At 41.5% G+C, this 23,068-nt stretch overlaps 1 protein-coding gene across 6 annotated transcripts in view; it reads left to right on the top strand.

Moving 5' to 3' along the window:
* The window catches only part of Tfap-2 (transcription factor AP-2), a 267,614-nt gene that overhangs the window by 142,565 nt on the left and 101,981 nt on the right, over nucleotides 1-23,068 (top strand). For 2 of the 6 annotated variants that reach the window (XM_076425760.1, XM_076425759.1), the window contains exon 1: nucleotides 10,617-11,200. The exons of the other annotated variants lie outside the window; for them this stretch is intronic. In XM_076425760.1, coding sequence (XP_076281875.1) covers nucleotides 10,922-11,200 — 279 coding nt within the window. In that variant the 5' untranslated portion in view covers nucleotides 10,617-10,921. Of the gene's footprint in view, nucleotides 1-10,616; nucleotides 11,201-23,068 lie in introns of those variants that run through there. 6 annotated transcript variants of the gene reach the window in all.

Raw genomic sequence — 23,068 nt, 5'->3', positions numbered from 1 at the left:
CCGAAAGCTAATTAGGATGGATATTATTTTCGCTGCGTTAAACTCTCGTTTAACATTTTCTCAATATTATGGGAAAATGTGTGGGATCGACACGTAAATGGTAATTAATGTACGCTCGAGAAATAATTAATATTTATGAATTGATTTCATTTTCGTGATATCGAAAGAATAAAACTACTTTTTAGTAAGTTGGATTTTCTCAGACGGAATTTTGTGAGGAAAGGAAATAACGAATTTTTTAGGTGAAATACAGGATACTCGATTTTGATGAAATCAGAAATGGTAATAAATCCTCTGGATCAACGACGGTGTGAAAGCACGAACGGGGCGCGGAAGAATCGTTCGTAATTATGAGATCACTGCCGAAAACAACTACCGGTCCGTGACCAATAGGAAAGAAAGAGAAGCGGAACGAGCAAAAAGAAAAATGGTTAACGAACTGGTTCAACGCATTCCCGCGACAAGATACAAGGGGAGATACGTCACGCGTGTTACAAGAACGATGTTCGATATATCGTGACGTAAGCGAGAGAATTTCGAGGCGGGAGGAAAGACGCGCTCGAAATTCTATTGAAAGTGGAACGCGTCACGCGTTCTGATTTGCTGCCGGCGAATGACCACTGGAATCGAGTATCCAATTACGATAGATCTCGTTCGAATTAAAAACAACACCACTGTGCGCCATTAGTGCAACACTATAACACGACAGTGCTGGGCAATAAATACATTTATTTAAATAAAAATTTAAATAACAAGGTATTTGTTATTTGGATATTGAAATAAAAAGCAAAAATACAACACAAATACAATTATTATTTGTATTGACAAATAATTTCCACCTCAATCCAAATAATAATTTTTTATTTGCAAATAACAAATAATAAGTAGATCACTCTTGGAATTATTTCAATTATTTTTATTTAAATAAAAAGTTATTACTATTATAAAAAGTAGTTATTATTTGAAATTAAAATCACAGGTTTATTTATTATTCAAAATAAAATTTGCCCAACACTGTAACACGCTAATACGATAATTGCACGATAACTACACTGCAGATTTCATCTACACTATTACATGCATGTTTCAAAAACAACGCCACTGTGCACCACTAGTGCAACACTATAATACGATAATTTCAATGGTTCTTTCAAAATAGAAGCATGATAACTACACTGCAGATTTTATTGAAATTAGAGTGTTAGAGAAAAAAGGACACTCGTGTAAGGATCGACGTGTTTGCACGCGGAAGATACATTTTTCAGATTAGGGGAGGATTGCTCGATAATGCGAGGCATCTGGTGAATACGTCGACGGGAGCGAGATGCATTGACGTTCCCCGGAGAAATCTTTGAACATATTTTCACGTCTCTTGTAAGGGTGTCTCTGCCGGATGCAGATAGCGGCGGCCGTGTCGTACAATATGTGGCCACGTATGGGTGCCGCACAATATCCCTGATGGTAAAGGCCATACAGCCTGCATGATACGACGCAATACTGGCTCGGATAATATATTGTTGTACAAATGGCAGCGTCCCCTACGCCCCGGTGTACCTGTATCCGCTTATCTCCGCTCGATTTTCTCGCCAGCCGAGCGTCGTTTAACCTCGACGTCGCGCGTCGCGTCGCATGGCTGGTGCTCGTCTTGCGATTTAGGGCCCTGGGACCAAATTAATCCATCGCATGCATCATCGGTTCCATTTCACCCTTTGCCTCTGTGTTCATCGTATCAAGCATTAAAAGCATCTGGTAAATGTTGCATAACGCATCAAATCCGCAGTTTAGTAATGAGATTTTTACTCGTCATTTAATGTAAATTGTTCGTCTTGAAGAAATTATTTACATTCGTTACGTGAAAAAGTACCGTTTGCTGTTCAAACGAAAATTCTTGTGCGAACTAGGATGTACTCGCAAGTTTCAGAGATTTTCGAATATTTTTAGATAGAAGAAATGAAAAGAATAAACACGGTTTTAAAAAAACTGCACACAATGGGATCGATGAAATGTTTGCTTTCTGTGACATAACGTGGGTACACATTTTAACAGTCAGGCTGCATAGCTCCGAGATAAATAAACGCAATTTCTTGAAATACGTACCAGCCGGAAGAACTAAAAGTGGCTCTCCTTTGCGCGTCTGGTCGCAGCGGTTTGTTATTCATACTCCATTCGTCGTAGCTCTCTGCTGCGCCTCTGGACGCACAAGTTTGCGTTCCTATGATGCGATTTGGTATGTCTTTCCTTGTATTTCACTTGCGAGAAAAACGAAAGAGCATCGCCCAAACTCAAACACGTGTGTCGATCAATTTACCATTCAATTTAATATTCGACGCACACGTTTGCGTTTGTATTTTCGCTCGGAGACCTCTGAATGTTGCGCCAGACCCAAACGCAAGCGTTTTTTGACCCGCTACTTCCGAGGCAGTTCAGACGCAGAGCCATGCGTTTGTCGACTCTCAGCTTCAGAATACTTTTCGGACTACTGTTTCGGATTTTGTTCAAATTTCGACACGTTGTAATCTGTAATGATATACATATAAACGTATCTCAAAGAATTTTTCGAAATCTTAAAAATTGTTGGTTTTACAGACGTGTAAAATAAAGCGTCAACATTTCTTCCATTAAATTATAACTTTCGATAGAAATGAGGTAGAGCGATGAAATTTTTTTTAAATTAAAGCTGAAACTTTGCAGAATATGGGAAAAATAGGGAGATTATGGTACGAACGTTATTTAACCTTGAGAAAATTCGTTAAACATGTAGAATTTCAAGAAATCGATTTTGCAATATCCTGAGGCCGTAGACAAATTTTGAGACCAGATTTGAAATCAGCGTGAAAAAATCTACAGAAAATGAGATGTAGCATGTTAAAAAAAAATTTTCCGCACGTGGTATTGAAAAAACTGCAATTTTCTTGAAATTGTGAAAGTTTAACGAATTTTCTCAAGGTTATAAAACGTTCGTACAATAATCTCCCCATTTTTCACATATTCTGTCAAGTTTCAGCTTTAATTTAAAACAAATTTCATCGCTCTACCTCATTTCTATCGAAAGTTCTTTGATTTTGTCTCCGATTTGGACGAAAGGTCCCACTGTGGGCCGCCGCAGCAAACAACACATTGCTTGCCTCGCCCGGTCGATTCAAACCATGGATTTGCTCATATTTATTTAACGGTTCATTTTACAGGATTTTTTAAACGCAGTTCTCTTTATTAGACTTTAAAAAAGCACATACATGAAATATCCTGCAAAATAATCTATAATACAATTAATAAAAAATAAGTTCCACAAATTTAAAAAAAAAACACATTTTTCGCTAATAAAGTAGGTAGGAATCACTTTTTAATAAATTTTATTTTGGAAATTTCATCCCGACATCTCTTATGATTGAAGAGTTATAGTAAAATGTTACGATCCAGCCCACTGTGTTCTTCGGCCGTACGAGATTGTATATCGCGGTGCAGCGTTCATTTCAAAAAATTTTAATTTCGTTAATTTTCAAATAGTTTAATAGCTCCCTAGTACATCATTCACCATTTATTCTTAGATACGGTATTGTCCCACGTGCAGCGTAAATGAATATGCAAAGCACACTGAAATAAAAACTTAATTATGAATTAATTAAGCTTTTTGTCGCCGTTCCTGTATGCTGAATAATTAGAATATGTAAAACAATAATGTTTGGTTGCACGCTTCAGTGCACGGGACTGAACCTGGAAGTTTACATAAACGTTCAAAGTCTGTTTACTGGCGATTCATTAAAAGAATTTCTGATTGATTCTCGACTTATTTTCATTATAGCATCGAAACTTGGACTAAACTAAAACGAGAGAGGAAAATTGCTTGGGTCGAGGGCAGTTTTTGAATCATTCGGACGTTCGATTCGGGAAAAAGGAACAGCAAATCTGTTTGTAGGAAGCGAGATCAGAATATTATCCGTCCTGGCTGGACAGGTGCGCGTAAAATGGAGGGAGGAAGGGGAAAAAAGAGGCGATCTGTCTTGGTATGCCGGAGGGGCCAGCCTCCTTTGGAAGCCTCAGATCCGAGGCCCGCTGTTGCCAGTTGCTATTCATCTGACCCGAATATTTTTCCTCGCATGCTGATATCGATTCGTCCGATAACGCAGACACAGTACTTATTGTTAGACACTCCTGTCGCGTTGACCACCTTGAGAATACTTAGAAACTACAAAAATTTCTTTCGATTATCGACGGAATGTCAAAAATTGTAAGAATCTGCGATTTAAATGAAGATTTAAATGAATCACAAGCTCTAAAATCAAAGATTTTTACATATTACAATGGCCATGTATACAGGATGTTCATTTGAAAACTTTCCAGCCGAATATCTCGGAAAATATGAAAGATATTAAAAAAGTGTAAGTACAATAAGATCTCACAATAAAAAATATAGGTTTCCCCCTCGAAATCCTTGGACACGTGTTTTACGCTTTTTTAATATCTTTCATACTATTCGAGATATTCGGCTGGAAAGTTTTCAAATGAACACCCTGTATTATAACTTAGATTTACAAAATACATGTTTTAAATTTTCATTACAGGCACAGAGATAACAAAATTAAAAATCGTAACCTTTACCTTTTCCTTCGCGATTGCGACCAATAATAATTTTAAAAGGAATTATTTACACATTAGCTACTAAACTAAGTCTTGTAACGTCTAAAAAAAATTGAAGCTGTTGCCCGAATTTTGAGAAAGTTATTTGTTTTTAAAACGTGTACGAATTCTTTGTTCAGCCACTGTAAATAGATTGTTGAACGTGCACTCGCGCCGTCCGAAAAAAGAGAACAATAGTAGTTCGAGAAAAAGGACACCGGCGACAGATCGAATCGACGCAGAGTTGATTCGACTTAATAGTGTCGAGCACCATATAATCCAGGATCGATTACAGATCAATTATTCTCTCATAAATCTGCCGTGGAAACGGTTACCGTCGTTTCGTTTGTTGGTTTTTGCGGGGCATATTAATCACGGTAACGGCGTGGAATATGAAGTAATGCAACGAGCGTGTGCTCTAAGCGAGTTTTACTGCGGTTTAAATTATACACCGCCGCGAACCGTTCCAGTAAATTCTTTCTTAATGAGCGGCTCATTTCACGTTCACCGGTGCTCATATTTGGGTTAACGCATGGAGGAATGTTCCCTTGTACGCGATCTTGTCACAGGACACCATCGGCATTTTTTTCCACGCTGTTCGCGCGTTATTCTGAAAAGTATCGAATGTCCGGGATAATGCGAGTCTCTGTCGAAGCGCTGAAGTTAACAAAATTGCCGATTGGGTGGCAAAAGTGCGCAGAAAAGTAACTTCCATATTCAAAAAAATTTCGCTTAAATGTAAAAATAGAGAGGTTTGTACGACTGACCCTGGTATTATAATTTTGATCAAGACGGGGCTACGGGTTTTTGGCGATTATTGCCGATTACGCTGTTTCCAATTACCAATTTTATTATCCACCTTGTCGAACCCCCAAATTAACGTTTTTACGGTTACCATAGTATCGCCAAACATCTAAATGTAATTTTAAGTTATTCATCGAGCTGCGCTAGTGCCTCGTTAAAACGGCAATGCATAATGTGTTTGCGGTTTACGAGCTATTTCTAATGAATTTTTTAAACCGAACTAGCCAACCTCTATCTGAAAAAAAAGAAACGACTAGAAACAACGTTGAACGAGTATTCACAGAGCAAGCGTAACGAACTGCTGCTCGAATCTTCAAATCTGTCTGAACGTTTGAGTTGTCCAAATTTTTTACAGAAAAAACTGGGCGTAAAAAATTTTCTTGAGAAGAGTAGAGGGTTCGAGCTTTAATAAAAAAAAATATATAAAAATCTTTTTAAAAACCACGCTTATATTAAGATGCACTAAAAAGAAGAAAAGAATCTTTTTAGACATTTGTGACTATAAATAAAAGCGTGGAGCGCTAAACTACATTGACGTAATCTCCATAGGCGCTCCACGCTTTTATTTATAATCACTAATGTCTAAAAAGATTATTTTCTCCTTTTTAGTGCATTTTAATATAAGCGTGGTTTTAGAAAGATCTTCTTATATATTTTTTTATTTTCTACTTTTTCGTCTTTTTTAAATAGAACGCAAGATATTGATGGAAGACGAAATTGTCCAAATTGAACTGAATGAACAGAACACCACACTGACAATGAGCTCCTTCGGTGCGAAATGGGTCAGTGGAGTGGGGATGAGTCGGAGTGGGAACGCGTAGTGGAGTAGGGAGCGCTGACGCGCGGAGTGGGGATCACTGAACGCGATCACGTACTACCGAGCATCGCGCGGGGAGGTGTGACGATTAATATTAAAATTTCTTTTTCTCCTGAACGCACAGTTTTTTAAATTTCTTTTTTAATATTGCATTGTCATCCAGTTCTGAGCTATGTTTAAAGTTTCAAGTCTCTTCGCTCAAGGCTCATCGGGTAATAGTTTAAAATTCGATTACAACATTTGACGCATACAACAACAACTCGGCAAGCGAATATAAGCGTAGTGAAATGAGACCAGAACGAATATTCTTGAACGGTTTTTCACGAAGGTAGAATAGTTTGAACATGTAACAATTTTCAAACGAAAATTTAGTGGTCCTTTGATGACGAACTTTTGGGACAATCTAATATTAAAACATTGAAAATTGAATTTCGACGGGGCAGAGCGTTTGCCCGGGCTGTCGTAAGCTCGTGTCCTCTTCGGGACAATGGATCGGATCGATTAATCGATCGTGGATCGCGAGGGCACGGCGTAATCCAAGTCGAGGAGGAGCTGGAACTCGTGCGCGGAGCTCTACTTACTGGATGCTAATTGGAAGAGCAGCAAGCAAACGGAGGTAGCCCGGTTAAGAGGACAGAGATGGCAATGTTGTACGAGGAGGAGAGAATGGTAGACCGGTCCAGCCGCGATCTACCAGTTGATCGAATCGTCGCGAACGGTCAGAGACCACGTCGCGATCCAACGTGGCTGTTCAGGCGACGTCGGCTAACGATCCGGGAAGGATAATCGAGGTGTCGATGCCTGTTCAGAGCACGGCTAATGATTTCTGCGGTCGATCATACCGCACGAACACGCCAAGCCCAGCCACCATCTAATAAATACCGGTCATACTAATTGGAAAATTCGTTTCGAATAGGATTTGCTGTCGCACTCGCTGATACGATGCAGAGATTCCAGTCGCCCATATATTAGGTTGTCCTAAAAGTTTCTTTCACTACCTGCACATTCCATATTGTTAGATAACATCAGCATACACAAACAACACAATCTTCTGTCCGTTAATGTTTTATTATTCCTTAAGCTTCCCCTTTTTTAACCATGTTATTGGTTTTCTTAAAAACTACTCTGAATATGCACCGAGCACATTAATCGAGAACGAAACGAACTTTTGGGACAACCTAACTTATATTAATACGGACCGGTATTTTCAACTCGAGCCCTAACAGATTCTCCGTAATTGGACGGACGGTTTAATAACACGGGCCCGACCCATTGAACAAAGTAATTGTTAAACGCACGCACGGATTTACGATAATGAACCAGTAAATAGCGGAAGTGCTACGCGTTCGGTAATTATACACCGGTTCGGTACGCGCGATGAGTAAACAGTTCATTCATACATGTATATGGATACTGAGTGTTTGGAAGTTGTACAATAATATAAAATACCTGTTTTTATATGATTTCCTTAGTTTTATCGATACAAAATACTTTCAGCAGTTTATGAAAATGTTGAATACGTTTAGTAATTTAGTCAATACAAATAATACAACAAATCGAGTCACCAGTATAGGGTTAAGGGCCAAGAGCCTGGCATAAATATCTTCCTCTACAAACTTTAGTGAGTCAAAAGCGATGTATCGACATCCTTGAATATCATCAAACCTGATTTACAACCGTTCGAAGGTATGCAGTGCCTGAAAGAAAGATAGCAGAGAGCGAGGCGGTGGAGCACGGATCACGATAGCGTATGGCAGAATAGGACAGGCTGGATATCATCATCGTAACGTCCGCGAACCGAGACAAAGAGGCGGCAAACGTTTCGGCCGGGATCTGCGTTCGAACGGAGACAACGTTGTCGTTGGATCGTGAAGTGGACAGTTCTAAGGAGGTGGAGGAAGAGGAAGAAGAAGAAGAGGAGGAGGAGGAGGATCACGGTAGAACGGTTCGGTGAAGATAGAGAAAGAGAGACGGAGGGAGAGGCGAGAGGACAGCTGGTATCGGCGACGGTGTTCTGGTGAAGGTGGACGAAGAGCTGCGGTGATGGTGATACCGATGGCATCGGCCGTGGTAGCGCCGGTGGTGGTGGTGATGGTGGTGGTCGATGATGGCCATGGTGGTGGTCAAGTAGAGGATGCCGGATGGTCGTAGTGGTGGTGGTGGTCCAGCGGGCCCCAACACTTGCTCTCCTCGCAGGAGAGATTTGCCCCCTCCTGCCGCGGGCGGCGCCACTCGAACAGATCCTTTCCTCTTTTCGCCTCTAGGCCATTCTCGAGAGGCGCGCGCGGCAACGCGGTGTCGCGCGATCGGTCCTCCTCGACCTTCGACCAATACGCGCTTCGATACGTGCCTCGAGCTGATTTTCCACCGGTGACTTTTCCGAAACACTACGCTTCGCTTCGGGTCTCATCGGCTGGCCTACACCGGTCGTATCTTCCCCTCCTTCCCCACCTACGACCCTCCGGCGACCTTGCCCCGACCTTCCCCTCCGCCCCCACGTGACACCGGTCAACCACGTGACTACGACCAACCACGGACCTTCGGTTTGTGGAACGTCAACGGCCGTCGCGCAGCCCCGAGGGTCCCTCCGCTTCGTCCATCGACATCCTCGCCCGGGGACATCTTGCCGAACGTCGACCACCACCTCGTTACGTAACCCTGGGATTACCGAGAAACGTCCGAGGGCAACGCAGACACAACCAGGCGATTTGGAACTAGTGGGAGCCTGCTACTTCCATGAATGAATGGGAAATCTCCAGCGAACGTCGACCACCTCGTTGCGTAACCCTGGGAATTCCCGATAAACGTCCGAGGGCAACACAGAACCAGGCGATTTCGAGCGAGCGGATATTCTGGACCTACGCTGGAAACCCGCTATTCCCGTAAATGAATGGGACGTCTCCATTGTGAATGTCGTTCATTTCGGTGATAAATTCTTGGAGTTACCGAGAATCGTCCGAGGGCTACACAGAACCAGGTGATGTTCTGAATCTACGGCGGAATCCTGCTATTCCCATCAATGAATGAGACGTCTCCATTGTGAACGTCGTTCATTTCGTTGATTAATCCTGGGAATTACTGAGAAACGTCCAAGGGCAACACAGAACAAGGCGATTTCGAACAATCGGATGTTCTGGTCTTACCGAATGAATGAGACGTCTCCACCGCGAACGTCGCTCGTCTCTTCGCGTAACCCTGGGACTCGAAAGAGGAGTGCTTTGAAAAATACGTCCCAGACCAACGGAAGAAAAAGGCTGCGATCGGTGAATGTGTAATAACGTGACGGACCATGAGCAAGAAGTAGCCGATTAGAGAAACGAGACACAGTGACGGTTCCCGAGTGTCACGGCTACCGTTTCGCTGCCGGAATCGCAGAACTAACCGATCCAGCGTGTAGAATGCGATTATCGGACGCCGCTAACACGGGGATAAGAGTCGATCGTTTCTTCGGTGATGATTCAACCGGAAGTCAGAATGACCGAGGCGAGTTACCGTGCGGCAGGATCGCGAGTCGTCAGGCCGACAGGAAGTGTACGCGAGCCGATCGGCGCGGTCTCGTTAACGATAGCTGTCCGGGACTCGATTCCACGGTGAAATCAGGCCGAGTTGAATGTGAGAACGGTAGCCGGCAACGAGCGTACGTACAAACGAGCTCGCCACGTGACTGCTCTCAACCGGCTCGGTTTTTGCGTCGCTGTTGGACCTCGCCTCCTGCACGCTCAGCGTTTCGTCGATCCGCTAGCCTATAAGATTCCTCGTGTGCGTCCCGAGAGTGTTTCGAACTGTTAGCCGACATTCCCCTCGTCGAGAGAGGCCGCGTTACGTCACCGCGACTAAATTCTACCTCTAATGGCGCGCGCGTCACGCGATTACGGTTATCGATCGCAACGTCGATCGGACCCGCCCCGAACACGACGCTGCTGATCGTTTCTGGTCGCTAGACGACCCACGTGCGATTCTTCAGGGTTTAATTACGAGATTCCCGTTTGGTTCTGATCGATCTAAGCACACCGGAGACTTCGATGCCCGCGGAGACGCGATCCACGCGTGAAAAAGAACGATCCCAGAGAGAGACTCGATGAGAAACGCCGGCTCGTGTTGTACTCGCGAAACGATGACGCACTAAGCTCCTCTTCTCGGCCGTCACACTTCCATTGCACTTCCAGACGACAACTTGTCAACAGGAATACACTCGGCGTACCTGAAAGCATCGTGTCTCGAGCTCGAGTGATCGCTGCGTGACCAGAGTTCCTCTTTGAACTGCACGTGTGCTCGGCGACAGGTGTTCGAGTCGCTCTCTCACCAGTCGATTTGAATTGAAAAGGAAAAGGGTTGGGCTCGATTCGGGAAATTGGAGATACTTGTAGATGACAATGAAGGGGATCGTTATCGGCGACAAGTGATTTATCTGTTGTTCCCTGCTCGCGCGGAGGACGTACCACCGTGACAGGTAGACTTTGAAGCTGGACAGAGAAAGTGATTAATTAAGTATAGGGTACTGTACCGCGTCCGTATTACGAATCGAAGGATCGAAGGAAGATTCTATGAGCTTCTATCCGTACTCACTTGATCAGTGGAGGTGTACAGCCGATACACACCTCGTCTCGAGGACGAGAAACGTCGATTGCCCGCGAATTCTGGTGATCGTGACCGAGTTAACATTTGCCCCGGTTAAAGTGGCTCATCATGTCTGTGCTCGAAACTGGTGAAGCCGAGAGGACCGCAATGTCTCCTCTCGACGAAGTCGTGTCCCCGACGAGCGTCGAGTCGGAACTGATGGTCACCGACATGTTGGACGAGCACGAGACCACGCTGAACGAGCACAGGGACGGCAAGCGTAAGAGAGACACGGACGGCGAGGAGCTGACACCCAGGAAACTGCCGTCACTGACGAGGAACAACAACGATGTCGGGTTCGTGCTCGAGGAGAGCGCCGATGACGAGCTACACGAGGATAGGGATGACGTAAGTCCGGCCCCACTTTTTTCCAATTCGTGGAAACTCCGCGGTGTTGTTTCCTCCTCGTTCCGTTACGATCCGGAACCGCGAAATTTTTTTCATGTCGCTGAGAGGGTAGGAAAAGTAGGAACACCCCAGATTTCAATCTAGAAATTGTGGGAATAAATATACATGGACAAATCGAACGCAGAAGTTCCAGGAGTTTCATGCGAAACCTTTCTGTAGGAAGAGTTGTGTTGAATAACAATTGAATTACTTCACAAATTGTAATTACAAAGTAATTCGATTGTATTGTGTTCAATTGATTCGAATTTCAGTCGCTTCATTCAATTAATTTGTAATTCTGGTCGATTATTCAATTAAATTACAATGTAATTTGTAATTCTGGTCTCTCTTACTCAATTAAATTACAATGTAATTTGTAATTCTGGTCTCTCTTACGCAATTAAATTAGAATGTAATTTGTAATTCTGTTCTGCGAATTATAAATAAGAAGAATAAGAGGTGGAAGAAGAAAAAAATTAATATCAGCGATGGACATGGTATTATTCATAAGTTCATATTGTGTGATCAAAAATAAACTTGTCTATCACGTTCGTTTCAGAAAAGAAATATTTTGAATTTTACAGACCTTTGATTTTCTTACTTTTTGAAAATGAAGAGTAATTCATTTGATAAGAGAGTCTTCCACACACACTCCGTTATTACAAATGACTAATCGGCAGGTTTAGATACGAAGTTTATTCGAGACTGAAAGTCCAGGCTTATTTCCCAACGAGATTTCAACATTAAACTGTGAGACCAGTTTATCGGAGCCAAGAAAAAAGAAGCTGAAAGCTCATTAGAATAGAAAATGGTAGTAATCGCCTCCATGGTCCGCGGAACGTTCCGAGAACGAGATTTCTAACTGCGGAGATGCCTATCGGTCGTCGATCGTGCGGTTAGGTTCGTCGAAATGAACGGAAAGATAGGGAGAACCAGGGAAAGCCCGTTCGCAGGGCTTCCTGTGCCTTAAAGGTGACGCGCTAATAGCTTCGTTTTATTATGGTCCTGGATTGAAACAGCACCTGATTTGTTGTCGTGTGTCAGTGTTCGGATACGTTCAACGACACAGCAGAACGCGGCGTGTACCAAGTGCGTGGGCGGACACTTCAACCGACAGCTGCTCTTTCACTTGCCACGTGAGAATTTAGTTTCTACGCAATGTAGTTTGAGACCCCGTCCGCCGAAGAGGGTTATGGAGTACGCTTTAAAAGAGGATAAATGTCACTGAAACGCTGCCACGCCGGTGGTTGGCTTCTCAAGTTTCGCCTTCGCCTTCGTGCCATTCGATATTCAACTTTCGCATCATTCGAATTGCTCCGGGAAGCGAATCGGAATAACCTGGCGGAACAAATCACCGTCTAACAGCGTTAACTTATCGTTAGGACACCGTTCAGCTGTCCCGATACCATGCATTTGCCGGTGACCCAGAAGTAATATCAATTTGCGAATTTGTACGCTTTAGCCCGCTCTTACGTATCTATGTATCGCCTTGTTTATCTTATAACTGGAGCAACGATGTGCACACTTTCGCCTAAGAGGCTCTTTTCATACTTACGGTGACCATACGTCATTTATTTAGGAGGACAGGCCTTTACTTCCGTTGCTCTGCCCTTTAGGTTTATTTTCGTTTTCTTAAATGACCAGGTCAAAGTACGTTTGTGTGCCAACGATGTGTTGGGTTGGAGGGAAAGTTCTGTCGTATTTGAAAGAAAACAATGATATCATTTCCATATAATTTCCATTTTTCCTAATGACTCACTAGCAACATGTGTTTTTGATTCATAAGCAAAATTACCTGATTATTTAAAATACAACAGACTTTCCGTCCAACCTAATATTTGTAGATGGATAATAGGGGTTACTTTATTCACGTGGTTTGCGGATTTTTATGCAAAATAAAAATGTTCCACCTGAATTGCAACAAACTGGAGTGAAATAGAAATTTATTTTCTTTCGTAATATGTCTGATAGGTTGAAAATAATGTAAAAGCATGTTGAAAATCTTCTAATATTTTTGCCGTCCTAAATTGCACCTATTCATTTTTGTCATCAATGCATAAAATCCGCTGTCTATTTATGATCTCTAGTATCAACGATTTTATTGAACTGTATGTCTGAAAGATTTAAAAGTTGACATGGAAAATACAGGATGATAAATCTTGGCTCCTCTAGAATTCCATTTTCATTCCCTGAGCGCGCGTGTACCTCAAAGATGTAACACTTTCACAGAGACAGTTCACGGTGCCCATAAAATCCTTGGGTTCCCTTGACGCTTCAGCGATCGTTGCTCGAGAGCATTCTCGATCGCTCGTCGCCGTGACGATCAACCGAGAGCAACGAATGCGCGTAGAGAAAATACAACCGTGACACGACTAATCAGCCGGCGAGATCGAGCTCGCTCAGCTGGCTCGCGCATGCGAAACGATGATCGAGAATTTATTATCTTGATCGGATAACCGGCGCGGCATGGACGGCCTAATTGCCGCAAGAAACGTCTCCGCGGTCAGGGGACCGAGATCGCCGTGTCACCCGGCGATCCGAAACGTATTTCTAGCGCAAAAACCATCCTAAAAAGAGCTTTCCCAACGTTGATAATTTATTCGGATAATAAACACGATCGTTCGAAATTATACCACATTTCGTGAACGTTGTTAAATGTCGTCGGTAGACAGTGCATTTTTTAGCGAAACTGAAATTCTCTAAATTCATTGTCAGATACAATTGAATTACATTTGTATTTTATATGGAATATCTCTCATTTTTATCCGTGTTTCTTCCGTTTCGCATTCGACGATGACCAACCTTCCAAAATGCAACAACCTTAGTGACAAGATCTTTGAACAAAGAGTGTTCGTTGAAATTAATTTAAAACTTGCTGTTAATTGCCTTCAGTTAATACGACCGCATAAGGGGTTAACCACTTTGAGGTGGCCGAAATGACATCAAAGTTTACGAATTTTTTTCTCCAAAAGTATGAATGTGACAATTTTTTTATTATGATATATGGTTAGGGCATACATTGAAGGTTACTCTGTAAAAATTTCACAAAAAAATATTAAAAAATGGCCGAGTTATCCGTTTTCTTGCATAGCTCTTCCGTCAAAACACGTGTAGACGGTGTCACGGATTGTGACGGGTTATCTGAAATTAAGAAACTCTCGTGATTTTCTTGTTCCTAGATAAATTATCTATCGTGTAGCATAGGGATTTTAAGAAAAAACCATTTTTGTACAAATGAGAGGAAAATGAAAATTCAATTTTTACGCAAAAAATCAATATTTAAACGACTGTTATAAAAAATTGGGATATCGTATCAAAAAAATCCTATGCTACACGACAGATAATTTATCTAGGAACAAGAAAATCATGAGAGTTTTTTAATTTCAGATAATCCGTCACAATCCGTGACACCATCTACACGTGTCTTGACGGAGAACTTATGCAAAAAAAACGGGTAACTCGGCCATTTTTAAATATTTTTTTGTGAAATTTTTACAGAATAACCTTCAATGTATGCCCTAACCATATATCATAATAAAAAAATTGTCAGATTCATACTTTTGGAGTAAAAATTTCGTAAACTTTGATGTCATTTAGGCCGCCTCAGGGTGGCATAACCCCATAAGTGATTAGGCCACATGAAGAATGTTCTTTTTAAAATCTTTCCTATTAAATAGTGTTACTTTTTTCCGTAGTAATTTTCTCCTATGTCTTTGGAAAATTTATATATCTTTTCTGAAATGAACGTATAAACAAGTTTATTTTTGATCACACAATATGAATTTATGGATAATACCATCATTATAACTTCCATAATTGTGAAATAAACAACCTGAAACCGGTCATTTGACCGTCGGTGGTAGGTTTAATGTCAAAATTCAGAAACGAAAAACGCAATTATTTCTGCTTTCTATGGAAGCACAATTCAGAGCAGTGAGGATCGTCAGGGTGTTCCGGCTGTGGCCCTTGGCTTTTTACGATTGGATCGACGAGAATCTACTCGAAAATGGGGACACTGTCCAGCAAGACGAGACGAGACGAGAAGCGTAGGCAGGGTTGTCGCAGGGTACTCGCACGAGGTCACGGAACGGGTTTCAGGAAAAATCGACGCGCGATCCTGAGATCCGACGACACGCTATCCTGCATCTCCTGACCACCGTTGATCGTCACGATCCGTCGAACACCATTAGAGATTCCATTAACCGCGTTTCCTCGGACGAAAACTTGTGTCTCGCGGATCTACGCGGATCTACGCGAGTCTTTCACGGTCGGATCGACGATCTTTCCGGAGAAACCGGTGGGATGCGTCGCTCCACGGAATGCGACTGATAAGACGCGTCCGTGTAATTAATATATAATTACCTGGTTCGTGGGAAAGGGACGGATGCTCCACGCAGGGTATTATTATCGCGTTTGCTCAACCATGCTGATTCCCTTTGTAAGCTTTAAAAATCTGATATCCGCCTTGCAAGGTTTAGTGTTCGTTCAGACACGGCGGAAATCGCGCGATGTTTGTTTTCGATTGTTCGACCGCGAATTTAAATAAGATCCGCGCGATCGAAAACACTTAATCGTTTTAAAAAGTGCAAAACAATGTGTCAATGTCGTTCGATTCTGTACAGTTTTGTATTCGATCAATTAATTTTTCCAATAAACGCCTAAACTCTGTTTCAAAATCAGACAAAGTGTTAAGAATGCCATTTGTCGTCGAGAGAAGCCACGGACGTTTAAAAGTCGTTCGTCGTTTCTGACCGGTAACAGACGATTTCTTTGCGCAAAGCGTGCAGACTCGATCGCCGGTTAAACGTTAACTTCAACGTCGATTCCAGGAGCTGTGGAATAGCACCGGGGATCCCATTAGCCGTATTTCCAGTCGACGCGCGCGTAAAAATCATCTACGACCGTTCCTGGCACGATTCTTTGCGCGCAAATGTATCCTCGAATTTACCGTTCGCCATCGGCGCGCGATTTCCTCCTCCTCGGGTTCGAAGTGTGCGTCTCGCTTTCGAAATTTAGTACTTTAGAAAGCGTCAGCGACAATCCGTGCACCGTAGAGGACAGCTTTTATTCCTTCCTCGTTTTCGCTGACGAACCAGCCGTCCATCGTTCGGGAATCACGTCGAGATCAATGTTGACGTCACAATTATTTTCTTCGGGAACTACTGACCATGAACAGGCTTGATTTCTGAATTTGTGCTTCAGCATATTAATTGTCCCTCGGTGAGAATATCCTCCGGTTAATCGAATTATAAAGAAATTACAAAACTTCCAGAAAATCGTAACAATTTATTACGACTTGTACACTCCGGGACAAAAAGATTTTTGTTATTGATTGAATATTGAGGTAAAACAGGAATTAAATTTATTAAAGGATGAATGAATAGTAAACGTAAGTAATAGTAATAGTAATTGAATTGGTAAATGAACATCTAAACACATACGCTGTAAGAATTGCTGCAAATAAATGCATTTTACGACAAGATAACGCCGCACTTCACGCGGTGAAAGCGGTCAGGAAGTACTTCTCTTAAAAAATTATTCGTGTTTTGGAGTGGTCAGCAAGATCTCCAACCTCAACATCATTGAAAATTGTTGAGGACATCTTGCCGGAGCTGTGTACCAAAATGGCAGACAATTTCAAACTATTAACGATTTGAAATAGAGCATTTTGGACGAATGGGAGAATATTAGCCGAAACAGTATTAAAGAATTGTATAAATCTTTACCAAACCGAATAATTGAAGTCATTAGATGTATAGGAGGTCCTACAAAATATTGAGCATTGATTTCTATTGATTAATTGTGTTATATTTCAAGTTTTTCGTTAAGTGTGCTATCATTTTGTCCATCTATATTTCGTTAACAATTCTACTTCATTCAATGAAAATAAATAAATTAATAAAGCTTCGTTTCATTTCATTCATATATGTTAAAAAAGTGAATATCAAAGTGTGCTATCGTTTCGTCCCGGGCTGTATCTCCTGATAATAGAGAGAAATAGAAACGAAAACTAGAAAGATGTTGATTATAGCAATCCCTCTGACACCTTGATCTGTATCGTTGGATAAAATAAATCTGCACGCAGGGGGTTGGAAACGGATGCTATAACGCTCTCGGTGGAAGGCTCGTTTCACGCAACAACGTTGTCGGCGCGTCTCGTAACAACGTAAATTGTCAAGAAGGTTTCTCGCATCGAGAATCCCTGCTTCCGCCAACAAATTCAAATTGATCGACGCGCTGCCGTGCCGTCATCGGCGTTAACAACGTTCGTTGTACTTCTAACGATAACGTACCCTTGTTTAAGGGGCAGTAAACTCGAGGTTTGATCATCCGGGAGATCCCTAGCCGACAGTTTTAACACTCGCCGGTAATCGCCGTTATAAAGTTATACGAACAGTTAAAGGTGAGGCTAGCGTGCCTTTCACGTGGCACAGGCAAAGATGGGTTGTTCGTTGGTTGGCTAGCACCGGAACACGTGGTCTTCATTCCTGACTCTCCCATCGTTCGATCTTCTCGACTCGAAGAAGGAGGTACGCGTTGTTATTAGTTTTAATTATTCCTCTCCACAGAACTGTTATCCCCTGTCAAGTAACAAGTCTAAATATACTCCGTACATCGTACACCTCCAATGATCTACACACTTCGGTTTACAGTTAGACGTCGCGCCGCTTCTTCCGAAAACTCATTTAACCGGAGAATTGCTTTCCATTCACGGCCAGCGAGATCTTGTAATTTGAGATAAATCATGATCCTTACATACTGTGACTCCTGCTAATATTCGAACACTATTAAAAAGACGATAACTTCTTTCATATTGAAGTGAATGAAATTAGTAAGAAAATTTGTAAGTTTAAAAAAAATTTAGGAGACACATTGAATGATATCTAAGTAAAAATGGAAGGCGAGACCTTAAAGATAAGCTCTGTACCGTAAAATGGTGTATAAATGAACCTGCAGATTGTAATAATTAGACGGCGGATCTTTATGCATTTATGGCTTATAAAAATTTTTTAAAAATGCTGGAGTATGAAATTTAACAGAATTTAATACGATTTTTATTTATTTCGGATCTGCAAATGCTATTACTAATGAAAATAGAATTTTATCTAGTGCCACTTTCTTAAAATTTATCTACAAAAATTGAAAATTGCATAAATATTTCTGGATGAAACGTTTCATAACATTTGCATCGAGAAAATCGGACATTTTGTAAGCAACAATCTAATATTGTATTTGCGATCGGTATTTCGCCAGATCAAAGGGTTTCCCCACCGACGCGGAGGATTTTCGCGGGAAAATTCCAGTCGCAAGTCACGGCAGTCGAAAGGCCGGATATAAATCAGCCATGGCATCTTGGATAATGATAGGCATGCGCGATGCTCATACGCGTCGACCGCGACAGCTGATATATTGTTTGGTAGCTCCCGAAGGTAGCAGTTAAAATTCTTCGTGAATGATAATCCAGCTCGGTTGTCGAGCGGCAACGCACGCACGATTTCCGGACTGCGTCGAGGCAACCTCGGTATCGTCACGATAACGCCGTCAATGTAATCATCGATCACAGAAATCGCACGTTTCCATGAGCGCTTCGTTAGCGTCGGCACGATAATTTCGAGCGGTTACTTTTTATTGTCGCTAATAACCCGCCCTGCACGGTCAGCAAACCAGAAACCGACGATCTCTTTCGCTGGTAAAAACTGAATTGCACCGGAAGAATGGACCGTTTCGCTGATTCGCGTCGACCATTACCCGGGATTGCGCTTCGAACTACGTTTAGTATACGTATGTATCCCAGAAATGGTATCGGAAACCTTGCAGCGGTTTCAGTATTGACTCGAACATCGATTTCGAAGGTGCAGCGTTTCGTCACGGATGATCGTCTCCGCCTGCTCGCGGTTAAATGCATTATTATTTTCTTCGCTTTTTTCAACACTTTGTAAAAAGTTATACAACTCAACTTTTCGCTAATAAAAACCATCTTTAAGTAGCCTGATAAGTCGCAAAAGATCATAGAACAGAATATCATAAAACTCATTCTGAACGTTACAAAATTGGCTTTCACTTTCCCTTGAGAAAACGAAACGATTTCCATACGACCTAGTAGAAGACAGAATTAATAGGAAATGTAGGGAGATCGAGTGATCATTTTCATACTTAATGAATCTACAATCTACAACTTGCTGGCCGTATCACTGCGCGCGGTCGCGTTAAGTAGAAACGGCAATTAATAGCCAGACTGTGCGGACAGGTCTATGAAACAACTCGAACCCGTTCAAAATTGGCAATTATTTTTTAAGCTTTTTCACATCTTGGTGAAAATCGAGTATCACAATAACCTGCACCAGATAGCAGTTAAATTAGTTGATTTATGACCGCTGTCATTAATGACCCTAAATATAATAGCAATCTTTTTGAACACGAAAAAAAAAAGAACATGTATCGACAACGTCTCACCCTGCCATCGCGAAAATTGAGTCATTAGATAATCTGACTTGGAGCCGGTTTACGATGCCGTAGAAATATTGCAACAATGAAATTGATGATAAACTGTCGAACGCGACGTCGAAGCAGCGTTAAACTATTCGCGAGGATTGTACGGAAAGTGTTGTCTTGAACGATCGTTCGACGGCGTGTAAATTACAAGCGATTATGATGATTACAGGTGACGTAGCCACGTTCCCAACGTGGCCTCCAATTTACCAGAAATGAGCGGATTTTTATTCTTTATTCTGTAGCAATATCGAACGTGTAGGTGACAAAATGACTTGTTAACGGGCTCGACAACGATTAACGTCTCCGTATTCTGAATTGCAAATTGCGACGAGATCGGAAATTTTTCTTTCCCGAATACGGGGGAAAATGATTGGTTATCCAGCATTCCTTCTTAAAATCATACCAGACTGACGAATCAGTCATTTCTGCCATTGAAGCTTGAATTTATCTCTGCGTCATTTTTATAGAGGATATACTCAACAAAGAAATTTCGAATGCCGTAGACATTGTTCAGTAACGTGACCAAAAATAATCGTACGGCAACCCTCTACAATTCATTTTAAAGGTGAGGTGTCAAACTCCAAATCTACATCAGTTTCATTAATTGAAAAAATTGTTTGACCTCTGTACGTTTAAATTCGCAAAATTTCCGAAACGAAAAAGTGTATTCACTTTCTCGTCTGATAAGATAGTGTAAAAAATTTTGTTGGGGAAAACGAATAATGTATATCCAAAGCAGAAGGTTCAAGCTTTCAAACGAGAGCAGAACGAATATTCTGTTACGCTTTCTTATAAAGTTGCAACAGTTTGAACATGGGAAGTTCTTGAACGAAAATCAAGTGGTACTTTAATTTTGCAGCCCGGTGCAGGGAAATTCAATAGTTTTCTACTTATCAAGATGTTTGCTATATGGCGTCGCATTAAACGAACATCGTAGGCTCGTTGCTCGCTTGGTTCCTTGTTATAGTGTACTAATGTTGCAAAATAAATTGTCTTAATTAGTTTTTCGCAAACGATACGACTCCTCATTATCCGGGTTTGCAGTATTGATCATGGATTTCTTCGATACTGTTAATTTAAATTGTCCCAAAATATATAAACTGCTGAATTTTGAAACTCTGCTCAGTGCTACATACAACATTTGTAAAGTTCGTTTTTCTGATGGTTTAAAATTCAACTTTTCTCACTTCACTTTTCTCGTATGTTTGTCCCTGACTTTTATGAATCGTAATCGCGTCAGAAGGAACCACTGGAAATTGACTACGTGTGATTTGATATTTTTCCTCACTCGACATATTTACATGATTCGAGATTTTTAGTATTGGTGTTAAATTTTGATGAATATTTGCATTTTTCATATAATCACGATAACGAGTTCTTACTTTCACTCCTACTCTGGCCAATTGAAAATCTAACACCAATATAGACGGAATTTTAGTATTTTCTTGAAAAGTAATAAATTTTAATATTCCGCATGTGTGTGCTCCATTAACTAATCCGTTTTCAACATCAATGTTATTAATAATTATCATATAGTTTATATTAATTTTCAATTTAATCTCAGTTAATAATTCGTTTTGAAATGATTGTTTTTTTAAAGATTGTAATATAAATTTTTTTTTGTACTTTCATCGATATTCTTTGAAAATGTATTCTTGGGAGTGGAGATGATTAACTCACTCTTGCATTGGGATAATTTTCGATTATTGTAAGCGGAAACATTAGCGTAAGGTACAAAAAAATGAAAAAAAAAATTTTTTGTGTAATTACGTTTGTTTCTTCGGTCGAAACTTTCCGTTCTCTCGTATAAATTGCATTGTAGAATCAACTCCTTTCGAAAAAAACTAAAAATCTAAAAAACTGCTTGACCAATCTGGACCAAAATCTAATCAGCTCTAAGTTACGATGGGGCACATCGATTGCATCATTCATCATTCTGATCGCGTTGTTACTTTTTCAGAAAACGTTAACGAAAAATTTGATACCATAGAAACAGACATACGCGCACACACACACATACGAACATTTTGCTGAAAATAGTCTAAAATGACTGCAATGACCATGAAACGTGAAGATCTGCTAAAAAATCGATTTTCGATTTTCGGGGTCATTACAATAACTTCCCTATAAAATCGGGAAGTTAATAAGTTACGCATAAACGGCGTTCAGATGTTCCAAGCGATTTCCCGCGCAGCAATTCCAAAGAGAAGCAGGAGCGCGATCTGAATCAGCGACCCCGACGTCCGGAGCATCGAATGCATCGCGAGCGCGCCATTCAAAGCGCGCGATTTAAGAAATCGCGACGGTCGAAGCCGCGAAATACGAACAGCTCTCGAACCTGTTTCTAATCCAACGAAGCTCCACCCTTATCTGTCGTTGCCGGCTTCCGCGGGAGTGGAGAAGAGTAGCGAATAAGCAAAAGGTAGCAAAGCCACCGCACCGGCTAGCGCGGCTTCATGTAATAATATACAGCCGCCGGAGTAAAACAGCTGTTACACGGATAAATTTGCCGGCCCCGCGGCCGTTTATCGAGTTCCTTCCAGGCAACCATAGTCGTAGCGCGAATCGGCTTTGCTCGCTTATATGTGTCCATAATTATGAAAGTGGTCTAAGTCGTATATTTCTTGTTTCGAGATATTTAAAGGAAACAGATAGTAACACTCGATGTGTTACTCAAACTCAGTTCATTTAGTTTAAAATGATTGCGATATGAAATAACTGATAGAAAACTCATTTTAATGATTAATGATTGAAAGTTAAATTTGAATTTAGATTTAAATATAATGGTTGAAAGTTGAATTTCGATTTAAATTGGGTTGCTGAGGGTTGAATTTGAATTTAGATTTAAACTTTTGACTTTTGGTTTGTTGTTAACCATTTTGTTTTCGAACCAACGTTTTTCCCACGTGAAAACGAGACATAAAAATGGTTTGTATGGCTCCACGGCGGTTTATTGAATTTTTCCCAGCTAACCACACGGATCATTCGTATGTTTATGCGTTTACACGGAGCGCTGCGTTGGCAAGGTTTAATCCAGATCTTTATTGCCTCCCGCAAAGCCTGTGTTCGGACAGTAGGAGTTCACTGGCGCGTAGAGCCTCCTCGAAGAATCCTCGGGTTCTCAGGTGGTTGAGAAATTTTTGCGAGATCCCGGCGACTTTCCTCCGTGACGGAAGGATTTGCCGACTTATGTGACGGCGAGCCTCGCTTTACGAGGATCCGTTTTCCCCTAGCGCGTTACAACCGCTGCCGCTGTGGATGACAGCGTAAGCTGCTAGGGGAATTTATCGACAGGATATCCTGAGAATCTTCCAGAGGGGTTTATTTAAACCGTAC

Source organism: Lasioglossum baleicum, chromosome 6 (assembly GCF_051020765.1).
Source record: "Lasioglossum baleicum chromosome 6, iyLasBale1, whole genome shotgun sequence".
NCBI lineage: Eukaryota > Metazoa > Arthropoda > Insecta > Hymenoptera > Halictidae > Lasioglossum > Lasioglossum baleicum.
This window is presented reverse-complemented; position numbering and strand designations above follow the sequence as displayed.